The 18,567-nt window shown below is 42.5% G+C and overlaps 1 protein-coding gene across 4 annotated transcripts in view; it reads left to right on the forward strand.

The window, feature by feature from the left end:
* The window catches only part of PCSK6 (proprotein convertase subtilisin/kexin type 6), a 136,168-nt gene that overhangs the window by 82,417 nt on the left and 35,184 nt on the right, over positions 1 to 18,567 (forward strand). For all 4 annotated transcript variants that reach the window (XR_009758923.1, XM_061594919.1, XM_061594918.1 and 1 more), the window contains 2 exons: positions 2,617 to 2,720; positions 7,808 to 7,925. Coding sequence is in view for 3 of the 4 variants with exons in the window: in XM_061594919.1 (XP_061450903.1) it covers positions 2,617 to 2,720; positions 7,808 to 7,925 (222 nt within the window). In the remaining variant the exon portion in view is untranslated. The remainder of the gene's footprint in view (positions 1 to 2,616; positions 2,721 to 7,807; positions 7,926 to 18,567) is intronic.

Below are 18,567 nucleotides of genomic sequence, written 5' to 3' on the forward strand. Positions count from 1 at the left end.
TCTTCTAATATACATATGTTTGTATGCAATTTTGCCTAATAGACTCATTTTTGCAATGGGATTTTCCACGATACGGCGCATTTTATGTTGTTTTCCCTAATGCATGCATTTTTATACACATGTTACCCTAGTATATACCTTTTTTGGTATACGTTACTTGGTTGGAAAACTACATTGCAAAATTCAGAGAAGTGCAGATTTCAAAGGATGCCTGTGTTTCGGTTCATCTATAGATCCAGAAAGTGCGAATTTGGTAGATTCGCCTTTCATTGCTAAGCTTGGGAACCCCATCTGTACAAGAGATATAGACAGGTAGGAGTCACATGATGGCATAATGACAAAGTGTGATTGACAGGTAAGTTCCTTGCCCACCTGTCAAAGTTGGCCTGTGGGGTGGGGCCAAATAAAGATCTGGACCTCAGAGCCAAAAAACTTTCCAATCCCTGCTCTAGAGCAGCTTTTTCCAACCTTGTGCCCCCTAAATATTTTGGACTATAACCCATGTGTGCTGTGCCAACTGAGATGGCATAGGCTAATGGAAGTTGTAGTCTAAAAACATCTGGAGGGTACCAGTTTGAGGAAGGCTACTGTAGTGCATTAAGAAGGAATGAACTGTCCCTGATACCCTGGGTCAATTGGAGCATGTCAAGCTGTCACTCATAAAGTTTGTCTGCTTTCATTTACCTTCTCATTAAGGAATACACCCTCCCCAAATAGGCTTCTGAGGAACCCCTGGAAAGGGAGTATATTAACCCCATCTTCCACCAACATTGTATTCCATAATGCTTCTACGTCTTCATTCTCACAAGATGTAGTGATGGTCACCAGCATGAATCACTTTAAAGAGACAAATTCTTGGAGGATAAGGCTATCAATGGCTACTAGCCATGATGACTGTGTTCTCCCTCCACTGTCAGAGGCAGTATGTCTCTGAATACTGCGAACCACAAGTGGGAAGAGTGCTGTTGCGCTCAGATCCTGCTTGTGGGCTTTCCGTTAGGGCATCTGATTGGCCACTGTGAGGACAGGATGTCAGATGAGTTGGGCCTTAGGACTGATCCAGCAGTGCTTTTCTTCTTAAAAACTCTCCTCCCCCAGCTTTCTTTTGCATAGCGATAGTCTCTGACATTTTTCAGCTTTGTTTTATTTTTAGAATGGGGAGGGGGTGGGGGAAAAGTTCCCCGAGCTCAGACTGCACACTACTTTTAATATTCCCATGCTGTGACTTTGGTTATCAACGCTAATATATTGTTGGCTGCTGTGAGCTCACAGCAGTCGAGATGGTTAATTTCTTATATTATTGTGACTGAGGATGTGGAAGTGTCTAGCCAGCACAAGGAGAGCTGGCAATAGTGATCTCACTCCCCCCACCCCACCCCACCCCTGCATTTTGAGGTAGATTGGCTCCATTTTTAAACACATGTTGTGTGATACACAGTTTGAAGTGTACATGACCAATAAATTGAAGAAGGCAAGGCCTGTAAATTCTGGAATTGTTTAGCTCCTGACATAAAACGCACCATTAAGTACCTGCGACCAAGCACATTAAGTGATGCTGAATGTTCTGATTGTTTCTTTTCATTGTCAGTGAGAAAATGAATTGACATTTTTTGTTGCTGAATGCTTTGGTATAGTTACAAATTTGTTGCTCCAGATCAAGGATGGGGAATGTTTTTGAGCCGGAGAACTGCATTCCCTCACAGGGAAGCTTCCAGAGGATGCATGGCAGGGCAGTGCGGGGCTAGAGGCAAAAGTGGATGGAGCAACGGATGTGACTATGATCTCTGAACCAAAGTTGCATTCAAGCCATGCAAGAACCACAGGTTTCTGCATACAGTTACACACACGGACATACACACACATCTCTCCATCCAGGCAAGCAAGAGGCATTATCACAGTTCAAGGATACATTCTGAGGGTCCGACTAAGCAAAAGCACTTGGGCAAGGCACAGAGTAGGGACCAGTGAGGGGAGTGGGGGTGGGGGCGTGGCCTCGAGGGAGTCCCGAGACCAGATACAGAGAGCTGGAGGTCTGCATTTGCCACAACCCAAGCCTGAGGTTCTCCACCCTTGCACGAGGCACTTTAAAGAACACCCTACCAGGCAAAAACACTGCTGGACAATGTGATAGCTTGGAATTGCAGTTCTTCCAAATATTTTGGCTTTTATGCACTCTCACAGCCTGCATCAGCACCATACATAGAAAGCACTCTTACACCATTTTAAACAGACATGGTTTTCCCAACAATCCTCAGAGGTGTAGTTTGTGAAGAGTGCTGAGAGCTGTTAAGAGACCCCTGTTCCCCTCACAGAGCTACAACTCCACGACTTCCCTGGGAAGAGGGATTAATTATTAAATCACTCTGGGGATTGTATGCAGTGGGTATTTTTGAAGAGATATGCGCTGAGAACTTCTGTGGGTGCCATAGGGGGTACTGATAGCCCCATTGGCACCCGAAGGCACCATGTTGGCCATCCTTGCTATATACTGACTGATGTTAAAGGGTTTTTTGCTGCTGCCTTTCCTTTTGACTGGCTTTTCCAAAATCCTACCAGCTGTACAACAGAGACTTGCTGTCCTGTAATCTATACTGTCCTTCCTTCTGTGACCTTTAGCCCTTTGCTGACCTGGAGAGACGTTCAGCACCTTCTTGTTAAAACATCTAGACCAGTGCACCTCTTGGCCCCTGACTGGAAAACAAACGGAGCTGGACGTCGAGGTGAGTTAACTCAGATGCATTTGGTTGGGTTCAGGTTCTTAGTGCGTACACGTCATACATTCAAAGCACATAACTTCCCCCAAAGAATCCTGGGAATTGTAGTTTACTCTGCCACAGTGCTACAATTCCCAGCTCCCGTAACAAACTACATTTCCCAGGATTATTTGGGGGAAGTCATGCACTTTAAATCTATGGTGTGTATGTAACCACAGGATGATATCTCCAAGGAAATCTTTTATAGCAAAAAGAAGAGATGGTGGTATTTAACTGCAGGAACACTGTTTAACAGGAGTCCTGTAGCATAGCAGTCCATATCTAATTCCTCCTTCCAATTACTGCTTTTAACTTTTTTTTTAAGTTGAGAAATCTGGTTGCTCATTAATACCAAAAAGTCAGAGAGGAAAGTAATGTTTGACATCTGTTGCTTAATTGACGTGACTTCACTGTATTTCCTTGGGTAGCATACTGTGTATGTTAACTTACACGGCACTGGTTTTGGTAATGATTTGTGATTTGGTGATTTCTTTTGTAATCAAACTTTATCTATTTTTTCATTTTTTATTTAACGAAATTTGTATGCCACTTGATTGTAGAAAACTTCCAAGCAATTTACAAAAACAATTAAAATTATCAATAAAATCTTAAAAATAAGATTTTTTAAATAATTAAAACAGCAGTAGACTAAAAAGAGATTAAAACACATCAACATCTATGTGTTTGGAAAGGCTTGCCTAAACAAAAATGTTTTATACAGGCGCCAAAAAATATACAGTGAAGGCACTTGCCTGATGTCAATGGGCAGGGAGTTCCAAAGAGTAGATGCTGCCACACTAAAAGAACTTTGGAAATCAATAAACATTTATATAAAAAAGAGACATTTGTGAGCAAACAACAACAACAACGTTGTAGGGAAATGTGATTACAGATCACACATCTTTTGCAATTTGGTCTTCTCTGGCTTCTGCCCAGGCAGGAAGGATCTCTGTTCTTCCCACCCTCACAGCTGCTCCAACACACGTTCCTAGAGTGAATTTCTTCCTTTCTTCCTCCAATTTGTAGACCCCGCTTCATCGCGTCAATGTGATCCCAGGACGTTTTCCATCAATACGCAAAGTACAACAGTACATAGGGTGTTATCCAGTGCTAGTCCTACTAAGAGTAAATCTGTTAAGCTAATAAACATTACTCTCTTAGGTTCAATCATTTCAACGGGTCTGCTCTTAGTAGCACTAGCGTTGGGTACAGCCCATAAAAATCAAGAATTATTTAAAAATGACCCACGTAATAAAACAAGGAATAGAGCATCAGCATGAGAACAATAAAACCAAGGCATGGTTACAAGGTGTAATTTCTCCAAATGCCTTGAAGAAATAAGATTAGTTTTGCTTGCTGCCAGAAACCCGTCAGAGTCTCCACCATCCAGAATTCCAGGGGAAGGGCATCCCAGAGTTGGGAGGGGGCACAACAGAGATGTTCTTCTCACACCCCACTGTATAGAAAGCCAAGCCTGTTCATGGGACAATGAGAAGATTTCCCCCCCTCCCTCGCTGACCACAAGGCACGGATAGTATGGGAGAAGGTGCTTCAATAAATAACTGGGTTACAGGCTGTGAAGGGCTTTAAATACTAATAACTAAGACCTTGAATTGAGCCACTGCAGTTCCTACAAAATGCAGTGTTATATCACAACGTGCAGATGCATCAGTCACCATTCAGGCAGCAGTGCTCTGCACTACCTGCAATCTTTGGACTGTCTTCAAGGGCAGTCCAATGTAGAGTGCATTGCAGTAGTCTAAACCTGAAGAGACCACTTATGCTGCTGCTGTCTCTCTTCGCCTTTGAAAGCCAGCAGGAAGAATTGCAGACATTCTTTTTGCTGTTCAGGCTCCATCCTTCCAGTAACACCAGGGCACCACGGGTGAACAAGTTCACCTGAAAAGGTCCCCTTGTTGGTCTTAGGGCTGCATTGAACACATTCTCAGCCAGGTTCATTTATCTGAAGGCTTATGCCATAGTAGTTGCAGTGAGTGTACATGCTTGCTTTTTACAGGGAAATCTCACAGCTAGATGAGAAATCTGCATGATTCTTCTGTTTTTTCATACTTGACAATGCACCTCCTCTTACGGTGCTTGTGGGATTAAGTTATAAATCCAAATCAATATCCACCGGAGCTTTATGAACTGGAGATCTCATGTATCCATTTCAAATACCTCTTTCTATTACTTGCCCCACAGATCTGCCAAGCAAAATGATTATTGGCTGTTCCGAGGTCTGATAATCCCCTTAGAAGCCCTTTTATTATCAGTGGGTATTTGCGAGCTCCTGTCTGTTTCAGGAGGCAAAATCCAAGCAGAGGCAAAAGATGCAAAAAAAAGTAGTATTTTGAGAAGGCTTAACGTCCGCTGGGTTGGAATGGTGATTTGGTCTGAGAAATTCCTGCTCTTTTTTCTCTTTTGTTTCAATTTGTTTTGTTAGATGTGACAAAAACCTATTGCCAAGGTTCAGAACAACCCCTTTTCAAAATTAAATTCTACCTCCTGCGTTTAGTTTCAATAACCTCCTTACAGTAATCCTTTTAGTACAGCTGTTGGCTGCTTCTGAGAAAGAATAGTCTGTAATGCTTTTTTTTCTTCCTAGAAACTATTTTTGTTAGGGGAGGGCATTTGTGAAAAAGGAAGAACTTTTCAAGTGTGTGTGTGCGTGCGTGCATGTGTGAGAGATTCAAACAACAGCACTAGTTTTTTTGTGCAGTGAAAATGCTCAGGTTTTATCACAGATGTTGGCTAATTTGCTTTAATGTAAGAAACATTACCAAGATCTGACTTAGACTTTATGCTGCGATGTGGTCACCAGCATGTGAATATGTAGGATGAGTCATGTCAACTGTTATGTCAGTTCAATGGCCCAAATCATTTTTATTTGTCTGGCCTATAGGCATATTTAAGACTTGCAAAGCAGTGCACATTTTAATATAGAACTGGTTTGAAATGAGTCCCTTCTGTTTCAGCCACATAGGAAACACTGGAGAATCAATTTTCGAATTGTTCTCTGTGTATTATAGTGCAGCTGAAACCTTTGAGGCAAGTCTGTCAAAATAATTGTTGAGAAATTTGTAGGTTCTGAAGTAGGGAATGTTAAAGGTAGAATGCCTTTCCAAACTTTGTGAAATTAGTTAATGTGAAATATGCACGTGCAATCTTGTATCTGTGAAAGTGCATGTTGGCTTTGGTTCTGATTCCTACAAACATACGAGGCTACATTATCTGTCCATCTTGCCCACTACAGTCTTCTTTTGATGGACTTTTCTAGTTCTGAGATCCTTTAAGCTGGTGATGCTATGGTTTGAACCTATGACTTTTTGTATGCAAAAAATATGCTCTAATGGCTCCTTCTGATATCCTTTAAACTGGTGATGTTGGGGACTGAACCAGTGGCTTTTTGTATGCAGGAGATAAGCTCTTGCCATGGAGCAATGGCCTTTCCCTTTTAAAACGAAAAGGTACAATCCCATTCTTCCCTGGTTCTGCTCCTGTAACAGAGTGAGAATAGGCCACCTTCTGCTCAGCAGTCACAGAATCAAACACCCCACTCAGCCAGGAAGCTGTTTTCTAAAGTGTGCCAGAGAAAGAGGGATGGCCATTTTAAAAAGGCTTTTGTGTTCCAGGAGAGAGCCTTTTCAGTTGTGGCTCCCCATCTATGGAATTCTCTCCCCTCTGAAGTCTGCCTGGTGCCTTTGCTGACATCTTTTCGGCACCAGGTAAAGGCTTACCTTTTCCCGCATAGACTGAGATGATGTTGTTTGCATTAGTGTGCTGCCAAAGCTTCCTGTGGCTGTTACAGGGGTTGTTTCGTGAATGTGTGTATATGTGTATGTATCTATATGTATATGTTATAGATACGTTAGCAGCTGATGAAGGCAGAAGCCGAAATGTTTTGGTCATACAACAAAAACCTCTGTTTCGTTAATCACAATTACTTGCATATGTTTTTAGGTGATTAACAGAATCCTTATAGGAATCCAGAGCAAGCTTAGGTGAAGTTCTGTTCGTTGCTTTAAAAAATCTGTCTGTCTGTCTGTCTGTCTGTACACTCACATATACATATATACATACATACACAAAACAACTCCCCTGAAATAGCATATATATTAGTGAATGATAGGTGTTTTATATTTTTTAATGGTATAATGGATCTATGTCTATGTTTTTAAATGTTTTGTAAGTCACATGGAGACCTTGGGGTAACAAGCAACTAACAACGCTCACTTGTCTTTTGTGTTTCACCTCTTGAAAACTCAAGGCAGAGCAACATAAATGTAGATATTCTGCTCTTCACACACTCCTTTAATTTTAAATACCATACTGATTTATTTGTATCAGCTTATCACTGTGGTTTCTGAGCAGTATATGCAGTATGATTTATGCAGTATGATTTCAAACTAAAGAGGGAGAAAGGTCAGGATATCTAAATATATACTGAGGCCCCAAATATCTGAAAGACCGTCTCTTTCCCTTCAGTCCCTCTTAAGTGTTAAGATCAGCAGAGGGGGTCCTCTCGGTAGTTCCACCACCCTCAGAAGTTTGGGGCTGGTGGCTCAGGAGAGGGCATTCTCTCAGGCAGCCCCTAAGTTGTGGACCTCCTTATCCATGGAAGTGTGTCTGGCCATCTGCATTGTGTAGTTTCCATCGTATGCTGAAGACGCACCTCTTCACCCAGGCTTTTGACACTTGAGACGTATATTTTAAGGGTCCACTCTAGTTGTGAGGGTAATTTGTTTTAAACTGTTTTTAATGATGTATTTTTACTGTTGTGACCTGCCCTGGAGGGCAGTTGTTGGTATTATTATTGTTGTTGTTATTCTGCTCTGCTGTTGGGCTTTTCAAGAGGCACAAAAGACCAAAAAAACCAGGTTGGCCTTGAAATGAGAAAAGTGAAAGCCTTTCTTTTGTTGAAGATGTTGCAGAAACAAACAAAAATTATAATTTGTGGGGATGGGGGAACAAATAATTCTTGAAAAAAAGGGACGAGATTGTGAATAGGAGTTGCTTAATGAATGAGTGAATCTCTGAGACATCTGTCTTTTCAGTTAGCCATTTGTATGGATTTGGCCTGGTGGATGCAGAAGCTCTTGTTGTTGAGGCAAAGAAGTGGCAAACGGTCCCAGCCCAGCACGTTTGTGTTGGAACCTCAAATAAGAAACCTTGGTGAGTGTTTAAATGTGTGTACCAGAAGTGGCTAGCCAGGTGGGAGTGGAGCTGCTATGCTAGCTTCCTGGCAGGTGGGTCTAGGGATGTAGGTGCAACTCGAGTTGGTTCACATTTAAAGGTGAACTTACCAGATTTGCACTTTCTGAAACAATATGTGAAGTACAGCCATCCTTTGAAATTCACACTTCTCTGAATTTCGCAATGCAGTTCTCCAGCCAAGTAATGTGCAAAAACAGCATGTACTAGGGTTAAAGTGTGCATATAAATGCATATATTATTGAAAAGTACATACAAAAATGTTTTATATTAGGGAAAATTGCTCTGCAAAAATGTGTATATTAGGCAACATTTGCACTAAAATACTGATAAATCTTCATGAGGACTGTTTTTTCAAAACATTTTTCAAACTGATGTAGAAATGTGGAGAGCTGAACTTAAGAATGAAAAAATGAGATACTGTGAGAAACTGAATGGAGAGATTTGCCCATCCCTAGGTGGGCCACTGTTGTTGAGTGGGAGGAGGAGGGGCACAGTGGTGGGAGGTCATTGTGGTGGAAGCACACCAGCCAGAGCCAATCCAGTGCTCTGGTTGGTGCACTTGCAACATGCCAACTTTCTGGCTGCCTCATCCCTGCCTCTCTCCCTCCCAGTAAGCAGCAGGAACCCAGCTACCAAGAAGCTAGTATAGCAGTTCTACTCTACCTGGTTTGCTGCTTCTGGTGTGTACCTCTTGTTTCTTACATCTGTTAGCTTATTTGTCCCATGTCCAGAATGGAAATCGATCCATTGAATACTGATTGTTCCATAGCCATTGTTTCAATTCGCAAATGATATATAACTGATGATCCCTCCCCCCTTTGTATTCCATTTCCTTTGCACTGAAATTAGGGATGGGGGAGAAAATCAATTCGGTTTGCATTTAAAGCTAAATTTATCAAATTTGCACTTCCCAAAACAGTAGGAGAACTGAAACACAGCCATCCTTTGAAATTTGCACTTATCTAAATTTTGCGATGCAGTTCTCCAGCCAAGAAGTATTTACAAAAATGCATATATTAGGAGAAAGTGGGGACAAAATGAATGCATTAGTGCAAATAACATACAAAAATGCATTATTAATGTGTACATTAGTCAAAACTGCATATAAAATGTGTTTATTAGGAGAAATTCACACTAAAATGCATAAGAATTTTCATGAGAATTTTTAAATAAATTCACAAATTGCTGCAGAAATGTGGAGCACCGAATGTGAGATTAGAAAAATGAGAAACTGAGAAACCGAAATTGACAGATCATTCCATCCCTAATTGAAATGAATGGTGTGGGATAATGTAATAACTATGTAAAATTCCACCAAATGGACAATGAGATGAATAACGTAGCTTTTGTTGGAAGCCAAACTGCAGCAGAACAGAAACAGTGCTGCATTTGACAAAAATAGGTTGGAGCAGAAATCGATGCCTTGTTTCATCCCTAGTATCAGTATACTTGAGGCAGTCCTAAATTTGTAGAAGTACAAAAAAACTGTGGGGGAAAAAATCCTGAGACGGAGACTATAAAAACAGCCAATGATGACTGAATACTGGCTACTGAGATGGAGGGGTAGAAAGGAATTGAGTGTTTGAAAACCTAAACGGCAGCGCTCCATCTGCAACGTTTTGTTGCAGGTCCACTTGTCAATAATGGGTGGTATCTAATGCTCCCATTCCGCTAGTGCAAGAGACTCTCCTCTCCTCTCTACTCCCTTTCAACCTCAGGGGTCACTCCAGAGAAGAATTGGGGAGCATGTGTGTGTGGAGGGAGAGGAAATGGAAATGCTGCACCAGTAGAAGTCCAGGTGACCCTACTACCAGGTGACACTGCCACCCTGGGCTCCTGCTGGGAGGAAGGGTGGGATATAATAACAACAACAACAACAACAATAACAACAACAACAACAACAATAATAATAAAATACTTTGGATATACCCCAATAAAACTGACTCTCCCCCACCCCAAGAAAGCAGAGTACATTTTAGAATGGAAGTATAAGACTAATGAATTTGAGAAACTCTGGCAAGAGATGAAAAGCTTTAACATCCTCGCTGGGGTTTAACAGGCTCTCTTGTGTGGTTTGGCTCATGTACAGCATTTATATTCACCCAGGCATGGAGTTGTTCTGAGTTTGTTAGGGTAGTTTGGTGTGTTTATTCCTTGTGAGTCTACAAGGACAGACACATTCCTAGATCTCCTCCAGCATGCTTTACGCTTTCATTTCCCCCCCTCCTTTAAAAGTTTGTTTGCTGCTGGTAGAGCTTGGTGTGGCTTTCCTGTTGAGAACTGGTTCTAATTACCGAACAGCATAAACTTTTTCTGAACCCTGAGAGTAACTGGAAGTTGGTTCAGCTTTGCCTCAATTCATGTACCTTGCTTGTGCAAAAGGAACTTACCTCCCCCTGCCTTGCCTTCCATCCTAGGATAGGAATAAGTTACAACAGGAAAATAAATAAGTGAAATGTATAGATGTACCCAAACAAGGTCCCAATTTCTGTAGTCTTGAGTAAATGTTGCTTTAAGTGTACATTCACAGGTTGTGGCTGGACTATGAAGCCAGCATGGTCTACAGTTAGTGGGGGAAATGAATACTGGGGAGGCCTGGGTTCAAATCCCCCCTCTGTCATGAAGCTTATTGGGTGATCTTATGCCAGTTGCTGTCTCAGCCTAACCTACCTCACAGGGATGTTGTGAGGATGAAATGAGAAGAGGCCCATGAGTGCTGTCCTCAGCTTCTCAAAGAGATAAAAATGCAGTAAGTAGGATGGCCAGTGGTCAAGAACAATGAAACTTATAGTCCAACAATGTCTGGAGGGCCACATAGCCTCCCCATCCCTGATCTGAAGAAGTACTGTTTAGAGAAGTAGTGTTTATTTGTTCCCTGCTGTTCTGCTCACAGCCTCCTGAACAACTTTACAGCATAAATGTATACAGTGCAACACAAAATAAATGATTGTATTTCGATAAATGCAACATTAAAACTGGCAATCTTAATAGCAGCAACCAAAATATAATATAAACTAAAATAGTGGCAAAAGTATATGTTAGAGCTTGTAAAACATGTATGCTGCCTTGGATTCCATAAATAATAAATAAATATTTGTATGCATAATGTGCATTTTCTTAGTAATCATGATAACAGTTCTTAAAACTAACCTTTTAAGCTAAAATTACAGATTAAAATACACACCAGCTTCACACGTCTGGGTAGGCTTGCCTAAACACAAAAGGTTTTAGCAGGCACCAAAAAGGATATAGAGAAGGCGCCTGCTTAATGTGAATCAGTAGGGAGTTTGAAATTTTCCTCCTAGACATCTCTGGATCAGTTTTTCTATGGGTCATTCTCACCAGTAATCATTACCTTCCTTCTTCTGCACTTCCCCCTCTCAAAATCTCCATCTATATGTTCTTCCCGAAGTTGAGAGATCCAGTTTCAGATGCTTCTGTGATTTTTTCTCTTTTTATTAAAGTTACAGTTACATCAAAAGCAGTACACCTCATTAACCTAACTAAGCTTCCTAGGATCTTTTCCCTGACTAACTCTGACTAAGCATGACTTCTGAGCGCTATGATGTTGACTCGGCAAAGAAACCCCTCCCCTGTGCCCCCTTAAGGCTGGGTTTTCATGCAAAGCTGTTGGCTCCTCCTTAATGACTGTTGAAACTCTCTCTTCTGCCACCAGCGCGCTCGGGGCAAAGGGGGCTGGCTCTCAACTTCTCTGACAGTTGTGGGTGGTCAGCTTGCTCAACTGTGGGAACCTATGGGCTGCCCAGCTGGGAAATAACAGGTGAAGCAGGCAGCGCCTCAGCTGCAGGTGCAGGAGCAGGGGTGTATCTAGCAGAACGATCTCCAAAGGGGCAGTCTCCAACAGTGCTGGTTGTGCTTCATCTGGGGGGCCAGAAGCAGAGGGAGTCAAGGTGTCAGTGACTGGGATTTGCACGCTTTGTGGACTTTCCCTGCTGCTTGTCTCCTCCCCCAGCTCATCCTCCCAGTCCTCAATGTCAGAGTCTGGTGTCTTGAAGCCTACCCTTTCAACCTGGGTCACTACACTATATAGCAATTGGGTCTAGGCTACCATGTCCCCATTTGTGTGAATGGGACCTTTTTTCTAAGTATCTGGTGTGGTGGGAGCAGGTGAGAGAGAGAAAAGGGGAGGGAAGGTTTAAATGGCTGCGCAAATGGGATGGTGATGTGGATGGGTATACATATACGAATGGATGGATTTTTGTGAATAGTGCTGTGTGTGTGCGCGCGCACAGATGTATGAATGGTGTATATATGGGGGCTTTGACCTTGTCCACATTTAGCTTTGGTCCCACCCACCATTGGCATGCGTTTCCCAGAAGGTCACCCATGAGGGGATGCAGCCCTTGGCCTGAAAACGGTTCCCCACCCCTGCAGTAATGCATCTCCAACTTGCATTGTGTTCACTAAAGTCATCTGGAAATTGGTGTTTAACATACTTTGGAATGTTACAGTCTGCAGCTGGTCAGTGAGTATAACATGCTTTCTGATCCTCCTCCTCTCCAGTGCTTCCACCTGAGCTGTCTTTTCAAAGGTGTTGAGGTAAATTTGTGGATCTTGTCCAGGCTCAAACACTGCAAAATCTTTTGGTGTAACCTTTATCTTTGTTTCATTTCTGTCCTTTCTTGTTTCATCAGAATGAAACTTCTCTCTTTCAAATTTTAACTTTTCCACCTGTATTTCAGCATCCACTCTCATTCTCTCAATTTCCAACTCCCGCTGCTTTTCTTTTTCCCCAATCTCCATCAGTTTCATCATCTCAATCTCCCTGTCCTTATCTTTTTCCTCACTTTCCTTTCTCAACTTCTCTCTTAAATACTCTATATAAGCGGGATTGCTTGAATACCCTTCTGGGTTCTCTTCTCTGACAGGTTGTTTTTGTTGGACAGATGCGAATGCTATCAGTGCTACTCGCAATTCATCTACCCCTTTACCCTCGTGAGGTAAATTGAATGCTATGCACTTCTCCACCAGCTCCTCTCTTTTCATCTTTATATATTCAGCCATGTTTTAGGAGTTCACTCACACCTTGCCACACACTCTTTGCCAGTCACTCTCACAAGTAATCTTTATTTGTTATTTCTTTTTGCCACACCACTTCTAGGGACTCTCTATTGTTCGTATCCCACCGCTACAGCCACCACATGTGACGTCCTTCCCTGGTTCTCCCTGTCAGGTTCCCACCTGCTTGTGGCTACTGCCTTTCACTAGGCACCACCAGGGATTCCACCAGTCCGGACCGTCCTTTATATGGTTTCTCACTCCGCTCTAGCACAGATCTCACTAGATCCCCCTGCTAGGCAGCACCACCAGTCACGTCCTATAACCAATACTTCCAGAGACTTTGCCTGAGTCTTTCTCTAGCTGGTTACTTTTGTGACTGCGTGCTTATGCTGTTCCCAACCCCCTTGTATCTTTATAGATAACGCATCACACCACCCTGTGTCAGTATTTTCCCCAGTGGAGTGAGGTGGCTGAGGCCTCACGTCCTAGGCTTAATTCAAGGTGGGACTCCCTACTAGAATTTGTAGAAACAGGTCCGAGTTTGTTAGCTCCAGCAAGTAACTGCTACATTGGCTCTTAACCACGTAGCTCAACAGGAGGCTGTCTGATTGCCTTGATGACCATTTCCACTTCTGGACCAGACCCAATTCACTCAGCTGTGCAATCAGTCATGTTGGATGGATAATCACATAGAAAGATGTTGACTCAAGCTACCAGGGTGGCTTCAGGCAGGTGGGCGTGAGGCTGCCTTCATTGCATCCTCAGCCATCAGAATGAATGTTTCCTGTCACAAAGACCGAGGCAGATACAAATGAGCCATTGGCAGGGATCCAGGAGGGCCGCATGCACTGGTAGGTGAGGCAAGGGGCAAAATTTTATGGCACAATGGATATAACTTACCTTTGTACAGTAGATGACATTACAGCCACACACAAACCAGAGGTTTCTACACACTAGGGATGAAAAGATTTGTCAATTTCAATTCTCTCAATTTCTCATTTTTCCAATCTAAATTCAGTTCTCAACAATTTGTGAATATTTTTTTAAAATCCTCATGAAAATTTTAAAGCATTTTAGTACAAATTTCTCCTAATAAACACATTTTTATAGGCAGTTTTGACTTAATGTACACATTTTTGCAAGCAATTTCTCATCGTAGAACATATTTTTGTGTGTTATTTTCATTCATATATATGTTTATGCACACTTTCCTCTAATATATGCATTTTTGTAATCATTGTTTGGCAAACTGCATTGCAAAATTCAGGTATGTGTGTATTTTGAAGGATGGCTGTGTTTTGGTTCTCATACTAAATTGGAAAGAGCCAATTTGATAGATTTGGCTTGAAATGCAAACTGCATCAAATTTCTTGTCCATCCCTACTACACACACAAAAATCTTTCTATCCTCCATCGAGGCAAGGAAGAGGCATCATCACAGTTCAAAGAGACATTCCAGCCAAGCAAATGGGCTCAAGAAGAGCTCAGAGCAGGGGCAATGAGGGGTGTAGCCTAGGGAGAATCCTGAGAGCCACACAGCAAGGCTTGCAGTGCTACATTTGGTCCCCGGGCCTGAGGTTCCTTAACCCCCACTGTAGGGAATATGACTTGCACCAGCAGGTTCAAATAAAAAGAGGATTTTGACTAAACCACTTGGTCTTCAGTTTGAGAAAGTGGTATATGCATTTCATTAAATAATAGCATCGTGAACAATTCCTGATGGCAGTAGAACAGACTGCCTCAGAAGGAGAAATCTCTTTTGTGAGAGCCTGTAAGGGGAGCCTTTATCCCTCCAAATATTGAACTACAACTCCCACCATCCCTGGCTATTGGCTTTCCTTGCCAGGACTGATGAGAATTTTAGTTCAGCAAAATCTGGAAAGCCATAGGTTCCTCATACATGCATTAGAGGTTTTTAAGCAGAGGCTGGGCTGCCACATCAGGGATGCTGGAGTAGGGGACTTGGCAGTATAGGAGTAGTGGACTTCCTGCATAGGCTGGGTTGGTTTAGATGACCTTTGAGATCCCTTCCACCTCTATGATTCTAAACAGTTAGAAATCACTTGAACAAGAAGTGGCATCCTAATGGGGATGTGTGTCATGTTGCCCGTAGATTCTCTGAGGACAAATTCCGTGGTATTCATGGCGTATTTAGGTACTGCAGTGGCTAAGTAGTAAGCTGAATGCTTCAGGCATAAGAGGTACCTGGGTCTGTAGTGCTCACTATGTCCCACTCATAACCACCTTTGTCCTGATCAGTGCTCTGTTTTATTTATTTTAAAATAATTTATACTACTTTTTTATTTGACAGACTTTAAAAATAAATAAATAAAAGTGGCTTGCTCTCAGAAAAATAGAAACAAAAAAATCATAAGAACAGCAAGCAGTAAATGAAGAGGAAAATCTTGAGATGTTAAAATGCTGGTCAGCGAAGCTCGCATTTAGAGCAAAACAATGGGACGTTAAAAATTCTTTGAGAAGGAAAAAGTCTTACTATGCTATGAAAACAATGAAAATATTATTTACTATTTATTTGATTTGTTAGACATCTACTTCTAAAAATAGCGTTGAGGCAGCTTACAATATAAAAGTACTATGAAATAAATATTACTTATGTATGTTGTATTTCCCAGTGGAATATACAGGAGCTATATCAACAGTGAAGTAGCCTGCTGCTCTTGCCTGTAGCTTGTGCAAACTGAGGAGACAGAGGCTGGCTCTCTTGAGTAGCCTCTCCTTGTGAAGAGAGTTGAACCAATTCTTATCATCTAGACTGGGCAAATATAGACAACGTCCTGTCGGACAGCCTTGGCATCTGTTAGTGCCTCCCACACTTCCTTAGGAGACCTGTCTCTGGTCACCACACCCCTAATCTCTCCCAGTGCAGGTTTTTGAAGGAGGGCCTCTGAAGCCGATCTTGACTTCAGGGGAAGTCCGCCTGGAAGAAGGCTGTCCTTTAAATACCTGGGAGGACCAAAGCTGTTAGGCCTTTAAAATCCAAGACGGGTACCTTGAACTAAGCCCAGAAACTCACTGGAAACCAGTGGCAATCTTTGAAAATATTAAATATTCGGATATGGTGTGCGCATGGGAGTTCTGAGCTCCACACAGAGAAGTCTTCTTTGTTCAAGCTTTCCCGCTCAATTCATCAAAGGAGGCAGCTCTGTACGAGCAATTTTTACAGCAGGAATTATAAGGAAAACTGTGGTCCTCCAGATGCTATTGGACTCCAGCTCCCATCAACCCCAGCCAGCATGGTCAGTGGGCAGGACAGGGTGATGGAGGTTGTAGTCCAGCAGCATCTGAAGGCCCACAGGCTCCTCCGTCCTTCCTTTACTGGCTCACACCAAAGCCCTCCATTGTTACAAAAACAAGTCTATACAGGCAGGAACTTTTGTTGTAGCACCTATGGGGCTCTAGGTTTGGAAGGTTAGCCTCCTTGACTTTGGTTCCACACAACTGATTTAGAATTTGGCTGTAAAATATTGCTTTCCTGGCCTTATGTGACACGTTGGTGTTTCAGATCAGAACACCAGAGCCGATGACAGCTTAAACTGAAAGTTGAAAACATTTGGGCAAAACAGAAACTTTAAATCAGTTCATGCTGCATACATATAATGTTTTGAAGTCCCCTTGTAAAAATTCCTCTCTCCCTGAGAAATGACATCACTGTTTATGGCTTTCCTTGATTCTCCCTTTATGAGTAAGGCGAAATAAAAGGCAGACGATGTAATCCCCATGAGTCTCCTCCACCATATGCTCAGAAACATCCCCAGAGCATGTCTGGGGACTGATGAGCAGCTCCCTCCCAATAAATTAGACATTAACAACATGCTCCAGGCCCTGTGCTGGGAGTTGGCTCATTGCTGGTGGGCGGTGACTGAATAGCAGAGACGATGGTCTCTGGAAGCATGAAATCCTCAGCTGAAAGAGATCCAAGACTGCTCTTGAGATCGGCTTCTCTCTTCAAGATATTAAGAGCAAGTGTAGGCTGACCCTTTTTTCTTGTGAACTAAACTAGCAATTGCAGCATCCTCTCCTGACCTGACCTGAAGTTTTATTTATTTATTTCCTTACTTACTTAAATACTGCCTTTTATTTTGAGAAGAAATATCAAGGTGGTTCACAAATAAAAGCCAACAGTAAAGTAACAAGTATAAAACTGATCATAAAAATATAGCTACCCACAGTAAAACAATTTCGTCAAGCATTAAAACATCCATGATTAAAATGTATAATAAACAAGCCTATTAAAACAGCAGAACAGTTAAAATAGCAACTGAGACAAGTAGATCAGGAGGTTCAAGTCAGGAGATTGGGGGCATGCTTGTCAAAACAGGTGTGTCTTCAAGAGCAATGGATGTTCCCATATTTCAGCAAGGAGAGCATTCTGCAACACTGGTAGCATCAATGAAAAAAACCCCGCCTCTGTGTTGCCACAAGACAATACAAGCCATGACAAAATCAAAGTAGGTTCCATTTGTTGATCTAAATTTTCTTACTGGGCAGTGGAGGGGAAGACGGTCTTTCAGGTAACCTGGTCCAGAGTTGTTTAGGACTTTCCTTTTTGGCAACAGGATCCTAAAATTGGTTTGATGGATAATAGCCAGCCAGTATAGCTCCTTTACCTCTGGCGATGTGCACCTGATAAAGAGTACCACCCACCAGCCGGGCCATGGCATTCTTCCCCAGCTTCTTCCTCTGGAGCAGCTGTAAGGGAAGTCCTGCTTAGAGCGCACTACAGTGGTCTAAATGTGAGGTTACCAAGGCATGTGTCACAGTGGTCAAATTATCCCTATCCAGGAAAGTAGCAATTCCAAGGCGAGGCCATCAGCATCCCCTCCCAGTCTAAGCAAAGTTCTTTGGTCTTAAGGGATGGTCTCAAGACACCTGAAGCTAAGCAGGTCACGGCCTGGTAAGTGCCTGGATGGGAGACCACTTGGGAACTCCATGTTCATCGCCTTTTGTTTCCTGATAGAAGAATGACACAATAGAAATGTAACTACCAAATAAATATAAATATATGTCTAGGAGTAGAAAAAGAGGAAGGCCAAACAAGAGATGGATTGATTCCATAAAGGAAGCCACAGACCTGAACTTACAAGATCTGAACAGGGTGGTTCATGACAGATGGTCTTGGAGGTCACTGATTCATAGGGTTGCCATAAGTCTTGACTTGAAGGCACATAACACACACACACAATACAAGTTGTTATTGGACCTGAACATGGTGGAGTTTGGTTAACCACCAGAATCTCTAATTTGCTCCATTTTGAGATAGGGTAAACAAACCTCTCCTTTAAGGATTTGAGGAAGGGCCATAGCTTAGTGGTAGAGCATCTGCCTTGCACGCAGAAGGTTTGTTTGTTTGTTGCATTTATATCCCATCTTTAAGAGGCTCGAGGTGGCGTACATCGTTCTCCCCTTCCCCATTGAATCCCCACAACAACCCTGTGGGATAGGTTAGGCTAAGAGGCAGTGACTGGCCCAAGGTCTCTCAGTGAACTTCATGGCTGAATGGGGATTGGAACCCTGGTCTCCCAGGCCCTAATCTGACACTCTGACCGCTACACCACAC

This window comes from Rhineura floridana, chromosome 14 (assembly GCF_030035675.1).
Source record: "Rhineura floridana isolate rRhiFlo1 chromosome 14, rRhiFlo1.hap2, whole genome shotgun sequence".
NCBI classification, from domain to species: domain Eukaryota; kingdom Metazoa; phylum Chordata; class Lepidosauria; order Squamata; family Rhineuridae; genus Rhineura; species Rhineura floridana.